The following is an 18,045-nucleotide window of genomic DNA, read 5'->3' as shown; positions in this document are numbered from 1 at the left end:
AATGGTGTGATCACTCACCTAGAGCCAGACATCCTGGAATTCGAAGTCAAGTGGACCTTAGGAAGGACTATGAACAAAGCTAGTAGAGGTGATGGAATTCCAGTTAAGCTATTTCAAATCCTAAAAGATGATGTTGTGAAAGTGCTGCACTCAACATGCCAGCAAATTTGGAAAATTCAGCAGTGGCCACAGGACTGGAAAAGTTCAGTTTTCACTCCAATTCCAAAGAAAGTCAATGCCAAAGAATGCTCAAACTACCGCACAATTGCACTCATCTCACACGCTAGTAAAGTAATGCTCAAAATTCTCCAAGCCAGGCTTCAACAGTACAGGAACCGAGAACTTCCAGATGTTCAAGCTGGTTTTAGAAAAGGCAGAGGAACCAGAGATCAAATTGCCAACATCTGTTAGCTCACAGAAAAAGTAAGAAAGTTCCAGAAAAACATCTACTTCTGCTTTATTGATTACGCCAAAGACTTTGACTATGTGGATCACAACAAACTGGAAAATTCTGAAAGAGATGGGAATACCAGACCATCTTACCTGCCTCCTGAGAAATCTGTATGCAGGTCAAGAAGCAACAGTTAGAATTGGACATGGAACAACAGACTGGTTCCAAATTGGGAAAGGAGTACATAAAGGCCATATATTGTTACTCTGCTTATTTAACTTATATGCAGAGTACATCATGTGAAATGCCAGATTGGATGAAGCACAAGCTGGAATCAAGATTGCAGGGAGAAATATCAATAATCTCATATATGCAGATGACATCACCCTTATGGAAGAAAGTGAAGAACTAAAGAGCCTCTTGATGAAAGTGAAGAGGAGAGTGAAAAAGTTGGCTTAAAACTAAACGTTCAGAAAACTAAGATCATGGCATCCGGTCCCATCAGTTCAGTTCAGTTCAGTCGCTCAGTCATGTCCTACACTTTGCAACCCCATGGACTCCAGCACACCAGGCCTCCCTGTTGTAAGGAATAGGCTATGCACAGGCCTCTACTATAACTAACAGGGTTTCTTTGAAAAATAAGAATGACTTTCTTATCACCCCCAGGCGAAGGGCTCGGAGCAGTAAAAAGTTCATCGTGGAAAAATATCTTGAAAACAAGCTGTTGAAGTACTGATGTGACTGATGGAAAACCATTAGTGAATGTTTCCATAACCAGAGCCTTGAGGGAGTGGCTGAGAAAGGGCGTCACTAGCCAAAGGGCTAAACAGAGTCATGAAAGGTCTGAAGGTTTGACATTGAGGACTGTGCCTTTTGTATCTTTATCCCTGATCTTTACAATTCCTGATTGTAAAGAACAGATATCTCTAGAGCATGTACAAGGAAGTAGATGTTAACAATAAAAGGTATGCAAGGATTAGGATCTGGGATTTTGCCTATGAGTGGCATCAGCTCCCTGATCCCCACTTTATTTCTGAGTCTTATTTTTCCTTATTCTTCTGCGGTACTGCTCCCTCGGGTCGGTTCATTGTTGAGCTGGTCCCGACACCTGTCCATCACCAACTCCCGGAGTTTACTCAAACTCATGTCCATCAAGTCGGTGATGCCATCCAACCATCTCATCCTCTGTCGTCCCCTTCTCCTCCTGCCTTCAATGTTTCCCAGCATCAGGGTCTTCTCAAATGAGTCAGTTCTTCACATCAGGTGGCCAAAGTATTGGAGTTTCAGCTTCAGCATCAGTCCTTCCAATGAATATTCAGGACTGATTTCCTTTAGGACGAACTGGTTGGATCTCCTTGCAGTTCAAGGGACTCTCAAAAGTCTCCCCCAACACTACATTTCAAAAGCATCAGTTCTTCAGCACTCAGCTTTCTGAGCCGGTCCCACCACTTCATGGCAAACACATGGGGAAACAATGGAACTAGTGACAGACTTTATTTTGGGTGGCTCCAAAATCACTGCAGATAGTGACTGCAGTCATGAAATTAAAAGATGCTTGCTCCTTGGAAGAAAAGCTATGACCAACCTAGACAGCATATTAAAAAGCAGAGACATTACTTTGCCAACAAAGGTCCGTCTAGTCAAAGCTATGGTTTTTCCAGTAGTCATATATAGATGTGAGAGTTGGACTCTAAACAAAGCTGAGCGCCCAAGAATTGATGCTTTTAAACTGTGGTGTTGGAAAAGACTCTTGAGAATCCTTTAGACAGCAAGGAGATCAAACCAGTCAATCCTAAAGGAAAACAGTCCTGAATATTCATTGGAAGGGCTGATGCTGAAGCTGACACTCCAATACTTTGGCCACCTGATTCCAAGAACTGACTCACCGGAAAAGACCCTGATGCTGGGAAAGATTGAAGGTGGGAGGAGAAGGGGACGACAGTGGATGAGATGGTTGGATGGCATCACCAACTCCATGGACACGAGTTTGAGCAAGTTCTGGGAGTTGGCGATGGACAGGGAAGCCTGGTGTCCTGCAGTTCATGGGGTCACAAAGAGTCAGACATGAATGAGTGACTGAACTGAACTGAAGAAAAGCCCATTCTTACCTTGGGATTTTGAATTCCTCATCAGGTTAATTCCTACCCCCTCCCCCATTTAGTCAAACATCACTTTAAGATATCTTTCCTGACTCTGCAATTTAAACTAGGTTTCCCTGCTTTTCTCTTACAGCACGTTGTACTCTCCCCTAATAGTTTTACTATAGTTGATAAATACATATTTTTTTCTAGTTTAATTGAGATATAATTGACAGGTTTGTATGATTATTTGCTGGTCCCTGGGTTGTAAACTCCAGGAGGGCACAGCCCAAGTTAGTCTCCATATTTGTTGTCCTCATCCAACCCACCCACTTAGAATTATGGTCTGACACAAAGCAGGTGCTCAATGAATATTTGTTGAATGAAATGAATTAGCGCACTAAATTTAGAGAACTCTGCCCCATTGGCTAGGAGTAGCTTGGAATCTCAGCTTAAATTCTGGATAAGTGTTTTAGTTAGGACTGAGGATACGTGTCTCATGTATTTCAGCTCACAAACCCTCTCCAAATCTCACCTGCCACTCTCCACCATGTTCTTTTTTTTTTTTTCTACCAACCTCTCTCTGTGCTCCTGGCTTTCCGGCATCATGCACCGTCCCTAACAATCACAGACCAAATAAAGAGAAGGATTGTGACAAGGACCCTAAACGTGACTGCGTTTCCGTCCCAAGGCCAGAATATGACGCCAGTGGCTCATAGCTCCATTCAAGACAGCAAAGTGCACCACTTCCCTTCCCCCGCGCAGACCTGGGGACTCCTATACCCAACGCGAGGAAGCTCAAACTCTGGCCTCGACTGAGATCTTCCGTACAGCATGGCAGCCGCCGAAGGCGTCGCCCAAGCCAGTGGCTACCGTACAACATGGCCGCCTACAGAGAGCGCACCACACCCCCTTCCGCCCGGTCGCCGGAAGTTTCCCTTTGAAACCCAGGCGGCAGACGCGGTCTGTGGTACGGCAGTTATTGCCGAGCATCTTTTGAACCAGAGCGACGAGGCGTGCGGGCAGCAGCAGCAGGCACCTGGGTTCGGCTCTCACGGGGCAGGAAACTGGGCTGGATGTGGGAAGTCGATGGGATGGGCTGGGAATGGAGGATTTTCGCTCTCCTGAGTCTCGCTCTCCTGGGGCCTCCGCCTGCTTGGTCTCCTTGGCCCAGCCCTGGGTAACCATTCACCTTGTAATTTCTAGGCCCCAGCCGTGCCGCCTCGTTACGATGACCAGCGTGGTTAAGACAGTGTACACCCTGCAACCCTCCTGTGTGCTGAGCAGCGGCCTGCCCGCAGGTGGGTGTCCACGGGGCCCTTGCCCCCTGGCACTGCGAACCGGCCCTGGGTTGGTCAGGCCAGGAGTCTGGGGACGTCAAATCTATTGTTGGGAATGGGTGGCACCGGCAAGGGAGGGCATTCTACCGGCTTTGACAGCCTACTAACTCCCTAGGAACCGGGCTGTCTAGTTTATGATGGGAGTTAGGGGAAGGGCAGTAAGGTAGAAATTTAGACTTGCCCCACCCCCCTGCTTCTTCAAACCAAACTGCTGCATTCACCAATTAGATTCAAGTTGCTGACTATTCTACAATATTATTCGCAGTAAGCTGGGGATCCATTTTATACCTATCAGTTTTATTTCCAGACTTGGGCTGTCTGGAGGGACTGGGTTTGTTGTCAGGGAGGAGAGAAGAGAGTCATTTAAAAAGCAGGATAATTAGGGAGAAGCACTAGGGTTCACACCCTGTCTGGTTCCCATTTGTAACTGCACAGTGCCCTTTATATAGTACATTCTCAGCAAACATTTGTTGAGTAAAGTGAGAGAGAGGGATCAGGCCTAACTAATACTACAGAACTTTGGGAGAAGAGGCATGATTAAAAGCAATGTTTGATTGCTTTGCTATTTTGCTTTGTGTTACTTAGCTTGGAGTTGAAATCATCTTCTAAATTCTGCAATTGTCGAGTTGTCTAATCTAGAGATTATAGCAGAGAATTGGCTTCAAACATGAGAACCGGGTGGTGGTGGAAGGTTTTGAAGCAGCTATTTAGGATCCTTTCCCAGGTGACTCCATGCAGCTGATTGATGAGAGTAGTAGGATTGACCTATGAAGTAAATAGGCTTTTCTCCAAAGGTCTTACAGGATTCTGTTTGTCTTATATTGCTTCAGATCACCTGAATGGCAATTCTGTCATCAGCAGGGCTTAGGAGTTGATGGAGGAACTGGACTCAGTCTTACACTGCCTTTCCCTTAGAAAGCGGCGTCTTTAGTGCAGTGGGGAGTGACTGGCATCTCGCCACCCAAACTGAAAGTTTTCATCTTTTTGCTTCTTTCCCTGTCCCAGCTTTACGGTCATATGTAACCTCAATATTTTAACATTTTTAGGCTGCCTTCCAGGTTTTTTGATGTTAGGCAAGGGTTGGTTGTTTTTTAGTTTTTTTTTTTTAACAGATAACATATACACATGTTAAAAAAAATCCAAAGTTTGGAAATGATATACAGTGAAAAATTAGTCTTTCCATGCTTGGCACTAGCCATCCAGTTCCCGCCTTAGCATCTCTCATTTTAAGAAGATAGTCTTTGTTAAACCCTGCTAAATTTTTCCTACAATACCATCCTTAGGTTCTAACAAATATGGGTGATTGGAACCAATTCTAGTCAATGAAGAGTGTTAATTTTGATCAGTTTGCTGTTGATACCTTTTACATGAGATATTTCTTATCATGTATGACTTATTAATAACCTGAGAGAGGAGAAGGTAAATTCATTCACCCAAGGTTACCTTTTACTTCGGACAGATATCAGAAAGAACCTTTTTAATACTTGCTTTGTGTGAAAGAGTGTGGAAAATAGGATGTCAGTGCCCATTGAGTGTACCTATAAATGAAATAATTTGTTAGCCTGAGAAATCATATTTATTCCAAACTGTTGTGCAGCCAAAGTCATCAAAATAAATCTTTATCAAACACAAAGTTTCCTAATGCCTGCAGTTCAGTGCTTTGTACCTCATTTCTTCATTTTGATTTAATTGTTGATTTCTTCAACTTAAGATAGGTCAAACTCTATTTTTGGTTGCGCAGTCTTTCTGTAGTTTTGGAGAGCGGGAGATTCTTACTGTGGTGGCTTTTCCTGTTGCAGAGCACAGGCTCTAGGCAGGCTCAGTGATTGTGGCATATAGGCGTAGTTGCCTCGGGGCATGTGAAATCTCAGAAACCAGGGTATGGACACAGGTTTTTAAAGGAGCCATTTTACAATAAACAAAGTGAAAGTTGGTATAAAGTAGAAGAATTCTTTGCATGTATTAGATGGAGTCGGGTGAGTACTTAACTCCAGAACAAGTTACTTGGATTTGCTATGGAATGAAGGTGGTAGAAAGAGGTGTGTGTGGAAAAAAAAAAAAAAAGGTGTGTGGTGGAGGGCGGCATAAGGGCTAGGAGGCAGATGCCCTCTTCTAGGGAAGAAGAGTGTCATGTCAGGGCCATTTCTCTGGTTATCTGGCAATAGCCTACCAGGATCAGAACAGAATGCCAAATAAGGAACCTATGTGAAACTCTAAACTTAAAGATGGATAAACAAAAATGGATGGTAAAGGCCAGCATGGAAGAGGAGAAGATGACGAAAGGAGCTAGTTTAGAGATGGTCTGTGAAACTGTGACGTGTTCCGTTTACTCAGTAAGCAGGTTTTGAATTTTTGCTAATATGCCAGATACTCTTCTAGATGCTGAGGTACAAAGACATCTGCAAAGCAGGGGGCCCCAGCCTCCAGAATCTAATGCCTGATGATCTGAGGTGGAGCTGATAATATAATCATAGAAATAAAATGCACAATAAATGTAATGCACTTGAAGCATTCTGAAACCATCCCCACCCCACCCCTGGTCTGAGGAAAAATTGTCTTTCAGGAAACTGGTCCCTAGTGCCAAAAAGTTTGGGGACCACTGTCTTAGAGAACTAGCTAGTGAGCCAGTCTGGTCAAAACAACTAAGCAACAGCTGAAACTTGAAACAGCTTGCATGTAGCTTAGGGGAGCAAGCAGGGTGCTTAAGAGCAGAATGAGATAGTCCCATTGAACTGCTGTGTGAGGCAGGGTCCAGCTGTGTTTTGCCTTGCTGGCAGCCACACTGCCTCTTGTGTTCTTTGCTTATATGAATCTCCACCTTCACATCTACACCCTCTGGCCATTTGGTTTGCTGTATTGTCAAGCTTCTGTCCACCCTCAATCACACTGCACTATCACATTTAAAGAATTTTGGTTTCTATTCCCAATTGGTCCATCAGTTTTATTCTTCAGGATTTATAGAGTTGGTAGCTGTTGTTCATGATGTGTGAGGTTTCACCCTCTTGTTTTCCTTTGCAGATGCACAAACTCGAGCCACTTTTAAGAGCCAGTTACCCGTTAAGTCCAAAGAAGTTGATGTTTCCAGACCTCATTCGGGAGCTTCAGAGAATGATGTTACAAAAATCATCAAACCGAGACGAGAAAATGGGTGAGAGTCAGAACATCGGTATCCAAATAGAACTTCTGGTTAGAAATTGTTCAGTACCAAGAATTAGGGTTTTGAGAGCACAAGGTGTCTGATGGATTGGCCTGTAGTCAAGTGGCCCAAAGCATCACAGCATTGCTGAGCTGTTTTTCAGAACCCTTGGTGTTGATCAGCTCAGAAGAGGTGCAGCCAGGGTTATAATAGATATTTTTTTCCTCTCTCAGCATTTGCTCTGCATGTACAAATAGCAGCACTGCAGCCAAACACCGGCCCTAAGTGGTAGTCGTGGCAGGGGGGTGCTAGTTGTGAGCCTAGATTGCTAGTGTGAGCACAGGTCAGCCAGGTGTAGTGTGTCTGTGTATCCCTCCCCCAGTGCTCAGCTGCCACTGAGTCAGGTTGACATGAGGTAGCCATATCATTCTGAGCAGGAGCAGGTCTGTCAGGCTGTCAGCGTGGTCAGGAAGGGAGCCCATTCCCTATTCATAAGCCTTTTTCAATAGTCTGGGCGGAAACAAAAGTGCGTGGTGCCTCAGAGCTTCTCAAGCTTGTACTGTCTGCACTGTATGTAACCTCTGGTTCTTGCCTTAGAAAATCAAGGTTCTTTTTGTTCTGCCTTTTCACAACATATGTAACAACAGTACCATGATTCTCTGTGATTGATTCCTTTGTTATTATTATTTAATTGAGGTATAGTTGACATATAACATTGTGTTAGTTTCAGGTATGCAACATAGTGATTTGATATTTGTAAATACTGTGAGATGATCACCACAGTAAGGCTAGTTAACATCCTGATTTGTTTTTGCTTCTCCAGGCAGGTGAAGGCTACAGATACCTCCAGAAGGAACCTGAGGAAGAGGTGAGCATCAGGGTAAACGAAACTTGGCCACCACGTTAGGGTATTGGGGCTTAATACAGAGTGGGGCTCTGGTTGTACCTCAGAATCACTCATGGGACTTGTTTTACCATGTTGGAGTCTGGTGCCACCCCAGAAATTGGAATGGAATTTTCAGGGGTGAGACACAGCCAGGCTCAAGACCCAATGTCAGGACAAGAGTCGGTGATGTGACAATCTTGAGTTACAGACAGGAGTTTGGGGGCTCCATGCCAGGACCACTGCTTAAACCCAGTGATGGCCCATTAACAAGAGCAGGAAGCCCTCAGGATGGGAGAAGCTGCATGTGTTAGTGATTTCAAAATGGGTGTTCTACTGCTGGTGGTAAAATCTTGGAGAAGGCTGCATCTTTCTGTACTTGAGGCTTGCTTGGCCATTACAGTCCCAAAGGCAGAAATAATATAAGCTGGAAAGTTTGTAGAAATAGGTTGTAATTCCACATCTATTATTTGAGCATGTCTTAAAAGTTCTAAAGACAAAATACTATTAAGACAGACTCAGAGAACTTTAAAAAGATTCAGTATTGATGATGATAATGGCTATTACTGATTAAAGTTTACTATGGGTCAGTAACTGTGCGACGAATTGCACGTGTATTCTCCTTTACCCTTCACAATAATAATAATATGAGATGAGGGTATTAATTCTACAAATAAGGAAACAACCTGAGAGGTTACAGAGCTCCCTGAAGGTCATATTCCACTATGTGGTGAGGCCACGATTTCAACCAGCCAGTTTGTGTAACTCCATAGCTCATACTCTTAACCCCTCCACATCTTCATCTAAGTACAATTATCATTACAGCTACAAACCATTGAGTAAACAGAAATCAGAAGAAGAGCTCAAGGATAAGAACCAGCTCTTAGAGGCTGTCAACAAGCAGTTGCACCAGAAATTGATTGAAACTCAGGTAAGAGACCCACCAGACCTCTGCCATCAGCTGCCCTGGTGATGCGTGTGGACACCTGAGGGGCCACACCAGGTGGTCCTGAGGGCAGGCAGAAAAGACACTGGGCTTGTGCTGTGACTGTTCCCAAGGAATGGGATGGGCCTGGCCTGTCTGCATGTTCACCCCAACAGGGAGAGCTGAAGGACCTGACTCAAAAAGTAGAGTTGCTGGAGAAGTTTCAGGACAACTGTTTGGCAATTTTAGAAAGCAAAGGCCTCACCCCAGGTAAGAACTGCCGTCAGAGGAGTCGGTGCATGCGCCCTTTCCTGAGCGATTCTGGGCTGTGTGTCAGCTGACCTGGTCAGGGCAGGGGTTGCCTAGCAAAGCCCTGAAGGTTTCAGGGAGCTCCTCTCTAGTCTCTGGTGATGTTGACTCTGCCTGCCCAAGAGCGTTTCACATGTTGGGTAGAGAGGGTTATCTCTTTCTTACCTGAACACTTTATGCCATTCTTTTGATGCTGACAGGTATGATCTTGCAAATAGGTCAGAAATATCTTCTTTCTTTCAAGGGATATGGCACATAAGGAATCTTCATGGGTGGAGAGAGAGAGATGATACTGAAGCTGGCTAATAATCTAAGTCATGTTGGTTAAAATGTGATTCTTGTTCTTACCCTGTCCCTAGAGGGGACAGTCTATAACAAAGAGGAAACAGCGGAAGGGATTACCCAGAGACTTTCAGAGAGCCTGAGTTGAGGAATTTAAGAATGCCCAGGGAAGGAGCCCAGGCTTCTTAGAGTACTGATTTTGAATACTGCCATTAAAATAGTGCATTTTAGGATGTATTCATTATAGTTACCATATACGTTTTTGCATGATTTTGATTGCCTATATACATGCATTGTTTTTACAATAAAAATGTTGAAGGCCTCTAAAGATTTTAGAAATAGTTTTATGTACTGTAAACAGACCCAAAACCTATACATTTCTTTTGGACAAATTTTCTGCTGAGCTGAGGAGAAAGTTTTGGCCATATCCATACCTGGAGAGGAAGGGGAAGTAAAATCCAGCTCTGGAGAGCAGGCATGGGGGACCCTGCCGAGGTGAAAGCTCAGGGGAGAGAGTCCAGGCCCAGGCCCTCAGAGAAGTTTCCCTCATGAATACTCCTGTGGAGGGCTTTTTATTTTCTTTTAAGTTGCAATTCCCTAGGCAGGGCTGACTCTGTTGTTTCTACTGGTTTTAGGCAGTGAGACCCTGGCATCACAGCAGGACTCGACCGAAGATCACATGGACTCCATGGTGAGGGGGCAGGTGTGAGGGGGCGAGGGGCCAGTGAGAGTGGGGCCTTGCAGATCTAAGCGGGTCTCTGCCACATGCTTGGCAAAGCCCATGAAGCAGCCTTTGGTTATCCAGGAAGAGGGTGGTTGGATGTGTACTCAAAATAGCATGTTTTCCTTAAGGGTGATTTTGTGCTTACAAATAAGAGTGAGTCTAGGTTGAAAATGTACTACATTAAAACCCATAGTAGGGTGGACTAGTGGAGACAGCTTTCTGGTTTCTCTGTTCTACGCTTTATCAAATTTTCCCCCTTATTCCTTTGCTAAGAACTGTGTCTTACAAAGGTCCAACCTGAATTAAATTTGTCCTCTCTTTGGTTCCTTCCCAGAAGTAGGAAGGAAATTTGTTTGGGATTAAAGCCTTTTGAGCTTCTATGATCTCTTCCCCAGGAAGATAGGTTGTCATCTTAGAATACTAAGCATGGATACCTTCCTCAGCTCCCCAAGGCAACTTAGTCACCCCTTCAGTGGCTACTGCCTTTCGTTCATATTGGCCTGTGTAGCACGGAGCATGTGGAGGTGTAGTCCTCTGTCCCTCCTGTGGACTCCGTTTCTCAGAGGAGCCTGGCACATGTGTGGACACTCAATAAATGACTGAATGCAAAGGATATTAGTGATCATCTAATTCAACTCCTGTGAGGAGATGAATTTATTTGAAGAAAAGTTCTCACCTTTCAATAAAGATCTGTTACTATATTTGCTTCTGCTTTTCTCTTAGCTGCTGTTACAAACTTTGCAAGATGAACTGAAGCTTTTTAACGAAACAGCCAAAAAGCAGATGGAAGAGTTACAGGTGAGAGGCAGACATCACCCCAAGGCAAAATTACCATTTCTTACTACAATAGGAGGGTCTGTGGAGGGCTCTTTTATTTATCTATTTATTCATTTTTAATAAACTATTTTGCAACAATGTTAGATTGTGACAAAGTTGCAAAAATAATAGAGAATTCAATTCCCCTAATATTAACATCTTACATTGTCATGGTATATTTGTCAGGACTAAGAAACAAATATTGATGCATTACTATTAACTAAATTCCAAGGCTTTGATTTCACCATTTTTTTCAACTAATTTTTTGTTCTAAAGATGCTTAGAAATGTTTACATCCACAGGGCACGAAACAGTGTGCAACATGCTAGATTCCTCCAGGTGAGAGTTGACACCTGTGCGAAGTCTATGCTGTGGAAACTTGATATCTCAGGGGAACCTGTAATAGGAAACCCAGATTCTTGGGGCTGGACTTTGAATTGCTTGGATGAACCATGGGATACTACATGGAATCCTAGAGGATTTCAGTGCTCCAGCTGAGATAACAGATTCTGTAGTAGACAGTTCTTAAAGCCAACACAGATAAATCTAAAAAGAGACAGTGTGTGTCAGTATTCCAGTGGTCTTCCTCAATGGAACAGAATGTTCTGGTTATTGTATTGTCTTTTCTGAATCAATGTTTTGTGGGTTTTCTTGTTTTTTAATGTCTTTCCATGCAGGCCTTAAAGGTAAAGTTGAAGATGAAAGAAGAAGAGAGAGCCCAGTTCCTTGAACAACAGACCTTATGTAGCAGTCAAGTAAATGATTTCACAACAGCCCTTGAGGAAATGGAACAGCTATTAGAAATATGATAAAAAGCAGGTGGCCACATGGCTCTCTCTTGGGGATAGACTCTCAGAGGAAGCTACTTAGGACATCTGCTTCTTGGCCATGATCTTCTAGGACTCACCATCCCCAGAATAAAAACAGTTTCTGCAGTAGGATTAAAGACAATTGATGTTGGAATGGCAATTCCTCCCTTAAGCAAGCATTCGTTCCCAGCCTTCAGATTGTCCATCTCTCCTGAACCTCACAGTTCATAATTAGGGCCTACAGGAGAGGGGGCCTGAAAGCTTGGATCAGCCTCCTAGGATCAAAAAGCAGCACATCATTAGCATCAGGAGACTCTAAACCAGCCACAACCAGAGAAGCCAGAAGATGTGCAGAAAGAAACAGTGAAGCATACATGCTCCATGGGAGACATCACTGAGGAGTCACATCCCTTCCTAACTTGGAACACATTCTGTCCCATCCTGGCTGGGCTCTGTAACCTCACTGTAAATTTATGAACTGAAAGTTACTTGAAATGGCTTCATAATGGGGTGAAGGTATAGATAGCAATAACACGTATGAAACAATACAACTTGGAGCTTTTAATCTAAATCATTTCTGTGTTTTTTTTTATAAAGTGTTACTTTTAAATAAATATTTCTGTAACTATTCAGACTGCAATATTGACAAGTGAAACTAGCTTTTTAATCTAAATATGGCCACTGAATACTCCTGAACTAATCTGTTAACAAGTTCAGTTACAATTTCACCCAGAATGTTTTTCTTCTATTTAACCCAGAGTATTTTTCTTCTACTCATTTTTAAGTGCTCTGTAACTGGCCCCCCCTCCCCACCCCCTCTTCTATGAGCATTAGTTAGTCTTCTGCGGGTGTTGCCTGTTTGCAGCAGTGTGTGCCAGACTCCTTCCACCAGGTTTGTGTCACTAGCTGCCTGTATTCCTAAATATGATTAATCTCTGCTGTTGCCTTGTGTGGCTAATCCTGGACCTGGCCCGCTGGATCGTTAGTCAAATGAAGTCCACAGCAGGCCTTCCCTCCCCCTCCTCCCCCCATGGTTCACCAAAGGCGCAGCCATAATTTATTTTCTTTTTTTTTTCTTACTGGATCCCAGTTCCCCAACCAGGGATTGAACCCGGGCCCTTGGCAGTGAAAGTGTGGAGCCCTGACCACTGGTGTGCTTGGTCATTCAGTCGTGTCCAACTCTTTGTGACCCCATGGACTGTAGCCTGCAGGCTCCTCTGTCCATGGGATTCTCCAATCAAGAAGGCTGGAGTGGGTTACCATGCCCTCCTCCAGGGGACCTTCCCAACCCAGGGATTGAACCCAGGTCTCCCACATTGCAGACAGATTCTTAACGTCTGAGCTACCAGGGAAGCCCCTAACCACTGGACATCCCAGGAATTCCCCATATTTCATTTCTTAGTCAAACTAGGCAGACTTTGGCTTTAGCCATCTCCCATTTTTCCCTGCACTTCCCAATTTCTTCACCAACTCCCCCTATTCTGGGACTGTCCAGAGGCACCCAATCAAGTCAAGTAACATCCCACCCTAATTTATAGGGCTAAAATTCTTTGCCTTCATGCCCATATAGCATTCACACAGTTGATTATGTCTCAAATATTTTGAGGGGGAAACCCAGTTAAATAATGCACAGTGAGAAGAGCTGGATATTCTAACCATTTTCAGGATATTTATAGTTTAAAAGGTTATTTGAGAAAGAAAAAAAAGTGTTAGTCGCTCAGTTGTGTCCCAACTCTTAGTGACATCATGGGCTGTAGCCCACCAGGTTCATCTGTCCATGGAATTCTCCAGTCAAGCGTACTGGAGTGGGTGGGCCATTCCCTTCTCCCGGGAACCTTCCTGACCCGGAAATCAAACCCAGGTCTCCTGCATTGCAGGTAGATTCTTTTTTTTTTTTTTTTTAAAGTCTTTATTGGGACTTCCCTGGTGGTCCAGTGGCTAAGACTCTGTGCTCCCAATGCAGGGGGCCAGGGTTCAATCCCTGGTCAGGGAACTTGATCCCACATGCTGCAGCTAAGGCCGGGAACAGCCAAATAAATAAATAAATAAATATATTAAAAAAATAAATAAATAAAAAATAAAAGTCTTTATTGAACTTGCTACAATATTGGTTCTGGTTTATGTTTTCGTTTTCACAAGGCATGTGGGATCTTAGTTCCCCGACCAGGGATTGAACCTGCACCCCCTGTAGTGGAAGGCGAAGTCTTAACCACTGGACCACCAGGGAAGTCCCTGCAGGTAGATTCTTTACCATCTGAGCCATCAGGGAAGCCCCAAAAGGTTATTTATCCAAGTGAATCTGTAATTGGCATTTCTGGTCCCCTTAAAAGTTCTTTTTTTTTTTTTTTTTATTAGTTGGAGGCTAATTACTTCACAACATTTCAGTGGGTTTTGTCATACATTGATATGAATCAGCCATAGAGTTACACGTATTCCCCATCCCGATCCCCCCTCCCACCTCCCTCTCCACCTGATTCCTCTGGGTCTTCCCAGTGCACCAGGCCCGAGCACTTGTCTCATGCATCCCACCTGGGCTGGTGATCTGTTTCACCAAAGATAATATACATGCTGTTCTTTCGAAACATCCCACCCTCACCTTCTCCCACAGAGTTCAAAAGTCTGTTCTGTACTTCTGTGTCTCTTTTTCTGTTTTGCATATAGGGTTATTGTTACCATCTTTCTAAATTCCATATATATGTGTTAGTATGCTGTAATGTTCTTTATCTTTCTGGCTTACTTCACTCTGTATAATGGGCTCCAGTTTCATCCATCTCATTAGGACTGATTCAAAAGTTCTTCTTGAGAGAAGGGGTGGGAAACGTAGCTGTGAGATCCTCACCTCCTTGTCCTGCCTCCCTAGTTAACTCCTAAGAATGAACCTATCTCAGCTCCTCCCTGACTCATCTTTCCCAATGTACAGACTCTGTTAGCTCGAGGCCTGGCCTCAGGGGCTCTTTGCCCACAGTTCTGCTTTGCACCAGCAATCAGCATTTGTGCACTTTTGCCTTTTCTCCTGTGCCTTCTGACCTCTATTCCATTGCCCTTTTCTACATGTGGAGGTGTGTGGGTGTTTATTCTGGTCTGGAACCTGAATAAATTCAGCTTCAGCATCAGTCCTACCAATGAACGCCCAGGACTGATCTCCTTCAGGATGGACTGATTGGATCTCCTTGCAGTCCAAGGGACTCTTAAGAGTCTTCTCCAACACCACAGTTCAAAAGCATCTATTTTTCAGCACTCAGCTTTCTTCACAGTCTAACTCTCACATCCATACATGACCACTGGAAAAACGGTAGCCTTGACTAGACGAACCTTTGTTGGCAAAGTAATGTCTCTGCTTTTTAATATGCTATCTAGGTTGGTCATAACTTTCCTTCCAAGGAGTAAGTGTCTTTTAATTTCATGGCTGCAATCACCATCTGCAGTGATTTTGGAGCCCCAAAAAATAAAGTCTGCCACTGTTTCCACTGTTTGCCCATCTATTTCCCATGAAGTGATGGGACCAGATGCCATGATCTTAGTTTTCTGAATGTTGAGCTTTAAGCCAACTTTTTCACTCTCCTCTTTCACTTTCATCAAGAGGCTCTTTAGTTCCTCTTCACTTTCTGCCATAAGGGTGGTGTCATCTGCATATCTGAGGTTATTGATATTTCTCCCAGCAATCTTGATTCCAGCTTGTGCTTCTTCCAGCCCAGCATTTCTCATGATGTACTCTGCATATAAGTTAAATAAGCGGGGTGACAATATACAGCCTTCATGTACTCCTTTTCCAACTTGGAATCAGTCTGTTGTTCCATGTCCAGTTCTAACTGTTGCTTCCTGACCTGTATACAGATTTCTCAAGAGGCAGGTCAGGTGGTGTGGTATTCCCATCTGCTTCAGAATTTTCCACAGTTTATTGTGATCCACACAGTCAAAGGCTTTGGCATAGTCAATAAAGCAGAAATAGATGTTTTCCTGGTGTTCACTTCAGCAGCACATATACTAAAATTGGAACGATACAGAGAAGATTAGCATGGCCCCTGAGCAAGGATGACACGCAAATTCATGAAGCATTCCATTTTTTTTTTTTTTTTAAAGATGTTTTCCTGGAACTCTCTTGTTTTTTTGATGATCCAACAGATGTTGGCAATTTGATCTCTGGTTCCTCTGCCTTTTCTAAAACCAGCTTGAACATCTGAAAGTTCACTGTTCACGTATTGCTGAAGCCTGGCTTGGAGAATTTTGAGCATTACTTTGCTAGCGTGTGAGATGACTGCAATTGCACAGTTGTTTGAGCATTCTTTGGCATTGCCTTTCTTTGGGATTGGAATGAAAACTGACCTTTTCCAGTCCTGTGGCCACTGCTGAGTTTTCCAAATTTGCTGACATATTGAGTGCAGCACTTTCACAGCATCATCTTTCAGGATTTGAAATAGCTCAACTGGAATTCCATCACCTCCACTAGCTTTGTTCGTAGTGATGCTTTTTAAGGCCCACTTGACTTCACATTCCAGGATGTCTGGCTCTAGGTGAGTGATCACACCATCATGATTATCTATCTGGGTCGTGAGGATCCTTTTTGTACAGGTCTTCTGTGTATTCTTGCCACCCCTTCTTAATATCTTCTACTTCTGTTAGGTCCATACCATTTCTGTCCTTTATCGAACCCATCTTTGCATCAAATGTTCCCTTGATATCTCTAATTGGTATCTCAGTAGCCCAATATGCTACTGGAGATCAGTGGAGAAATAACTCCAGAAAGAATGAAGGGATGGAGCCAAAGCAAAATCAATACCCAGCTGTGGATGGGACTGGTGATAGAAGCAAGGTCCAATGCTGTAAAGAGCAATATTGCATAGGAACCTGGAATGTTAGGTCCATGAATCAAAGCAAATTGGAAGTGGTCAAACAGGAGATGGCAAGAGTGATGTCAACATTCTAGGAATCAGCGAACTAAGATGGACTGGAATGGGTGAATTTAACTCAGATGACCATTATATCTACTACTGTGGTCAGGAATCCCTTAGAAGAAATGGAGTAGTCATCATGGTCAACAAAAGAGTCTGAAATGCAGTACTTGGATGCAATTTCAAAAACAACAGAATGATCTCTGTTTGTTTCCAAAGCAAACCATTCAACATCATGGTAATCCAAGCCTATGCCCCAACCAGTAATGCTGAAGAAACTGAAGTTGAACAGTTCTATGAAGACCTACAAGACCTTTTAGAACTAACACCCGAAAAAGATGTCCTTTTTATTATAGGGGAATGGAATGCAAAAGTAGGAAGTCAAGAAACACCTGGAGTTAACAAGCAAATTTGGCCTTGAAGTACGGAATGAAGCAGGGCAAAGGCTAATAGAGTTTTGCCAAGAGAACACACTGGTCGTAGCAAACACCCTCTTCCAACAACACAAGAGAAGACTACACGTGGATATCACCAGATGGTCAACACCAAAATCAGATTGATTATATTCTTTGCAGCCAAAGATGGAGAAGCTCTATACACTCAGCAAAAACAAGACCAGGAGCTGACTGTGGCTCAGATCATGAACTCCTTATTGCCAAATTCAGACTTAAATTGAAGAAAGTAGGGAAAACCACTAGACCATTCAGGTATGACCTAAATCAAATCCCTTATGATTATACAGTGGAAGTGAGAAATAGATTTAAGGGACTAGATCTGATAGACAGAGTGCTTGATGAACTATGGATGGAGGTGCGTGACGTTGTACAGGAGACAGGTGTTAGGTAGTTAGAATAGAAAACAGGAGTCCAAAATGGCAGTGGCTAAAAGACAAGGAAGGGAAAAGCCCTCGAAAATAGAACAAAGGAAGGTCTGAGGACCAGAGTGAAGACCTCAGGTAGAACAAACAGCAGCCCTGGCTCAGCCCAATTTGCATAGGGCAAGCCCAGGGGGAGGAAAAAACATAAAAGGAGGAGCCAAAGCGCTTTCTCTCTCCACCCCACCCCCCCCCCACGCGTATGTGCGCGCTCTTTCTCTTGCTCTCGCGCTCTTTCTCTCTCTCTCTCTCCCTCGTGCTGGGGCGCTCTTCTCTTTGCGTCTTTGGGTTGACATGCCCTCACGCTTCAAGGATGGATTCTCCTGCTAACTTCTAAATAAAATAGAGCTGTAACACTGATTTATCTAAGAGCTATAACATGGTCTGTCCAACAGCTGTGATGCGCCGAAGGGGGCTTTAATGTCCATCACTCCAAATCTTTGTTGTGACGAGACAAAGAACCGAGGAGCATACACTCGCCTGACATCTATGGTGCCATGACTCGGCTTTAACGTGGCTGAAACAACCTCCGCGTGGAAGAGGCCAAGTGCAGCAGGAGCCCAAGTCAGCGAAACTCCCGCGGTAGAAG

The 18,045-nt window shown here is 43.8% G+C and overlaps 1 protein-coding gene and 1 non-coding gene across 2 annotated transcripts; both read left to right on the top strand.

Moving 5' to 3' along the window:
• The first annotated feature begins 3,264 nt into the window (after positions 1 to 3,264).
• On the top strand, positions 3,265 to 12,325 carry KNSTRN (kinetochore localized astrin (SPAG5) binding protein). The gene is made up of 9 exons (XM_043920930.1): positions 3,265 to 3,512; positions 3,676 to 3,770; positions 6,828 to 6,957; positions 7,769 to 7,813; positions 8,654 to 8,759; positions 8,930 to 9,023; positions 9,980 to 10,035; positions 10,792 to 10,866; positions 11,562 to 12,325. The coding sequence occupies exons 1-9, from the start codon at positions 3,304 to 3,306 to the stop codon at positions 11,691 to 11,693; spliced, it is 942 nt and encodes a 313-aa protein (XP_043776865.1). The 5' UTR covers positions 3,265 to 3,303; the 3' UTR covers positions 11,694 to 12,325.
• Positions 12,326 to 15,653: 3,328 nt separating this feature from the next.
• On the top strand, positions 15,654 to 15,760 carry LOC122705950. Its single transcript, XR_006344220.1, has one exon. It is a non-coding gene; the product is annotated as a U6 spliceosomal RNA (small nuclear RNA).
• Positions 15,761 to 18,045: the final 2,285 nt, after the last annotated feature.

This window comes from Cervus elaphus, chromosome 12, assembly GCF_910594005.1.
Source record: "Cervus elaphus chromosome 12, mCerEla1.1, whole genome shotgun sequence".
Classification (NCBI taxonomy): domain Eukaryota; kingdom Metazoa; phylum Chordata; class Mammalia; order Artiodactyla; family Cervidae; genus Cervus; species Cervus elaphus.
This window is presented reverse-complemented; position numbering and strand designations above follow the sequence as displayed.

Coding starts and splice junctions, on each gene's coding strand:
- KNSTRN (XM_043920930.1), top strand. CDS start 3,304: ATGGCAGCCGCCGAAGGCGTCGCCCAAGCCAGTGGCTACCGTACAACA. Junction 6,958..7,768: donor AAACCGAGACGAGAAAATGG/GTGAGAGTCAGA, acceptor TTGCTTCTCCAG/GCAGGTGAAGGCTACAGATA. Junction 10,036..10,791: donor AAGATCACATGGACTCCATG/GTGAGGGGGCAG, acceptor CTTTTCTCTTAG/CTGCTGTTACAAACTTTGCA.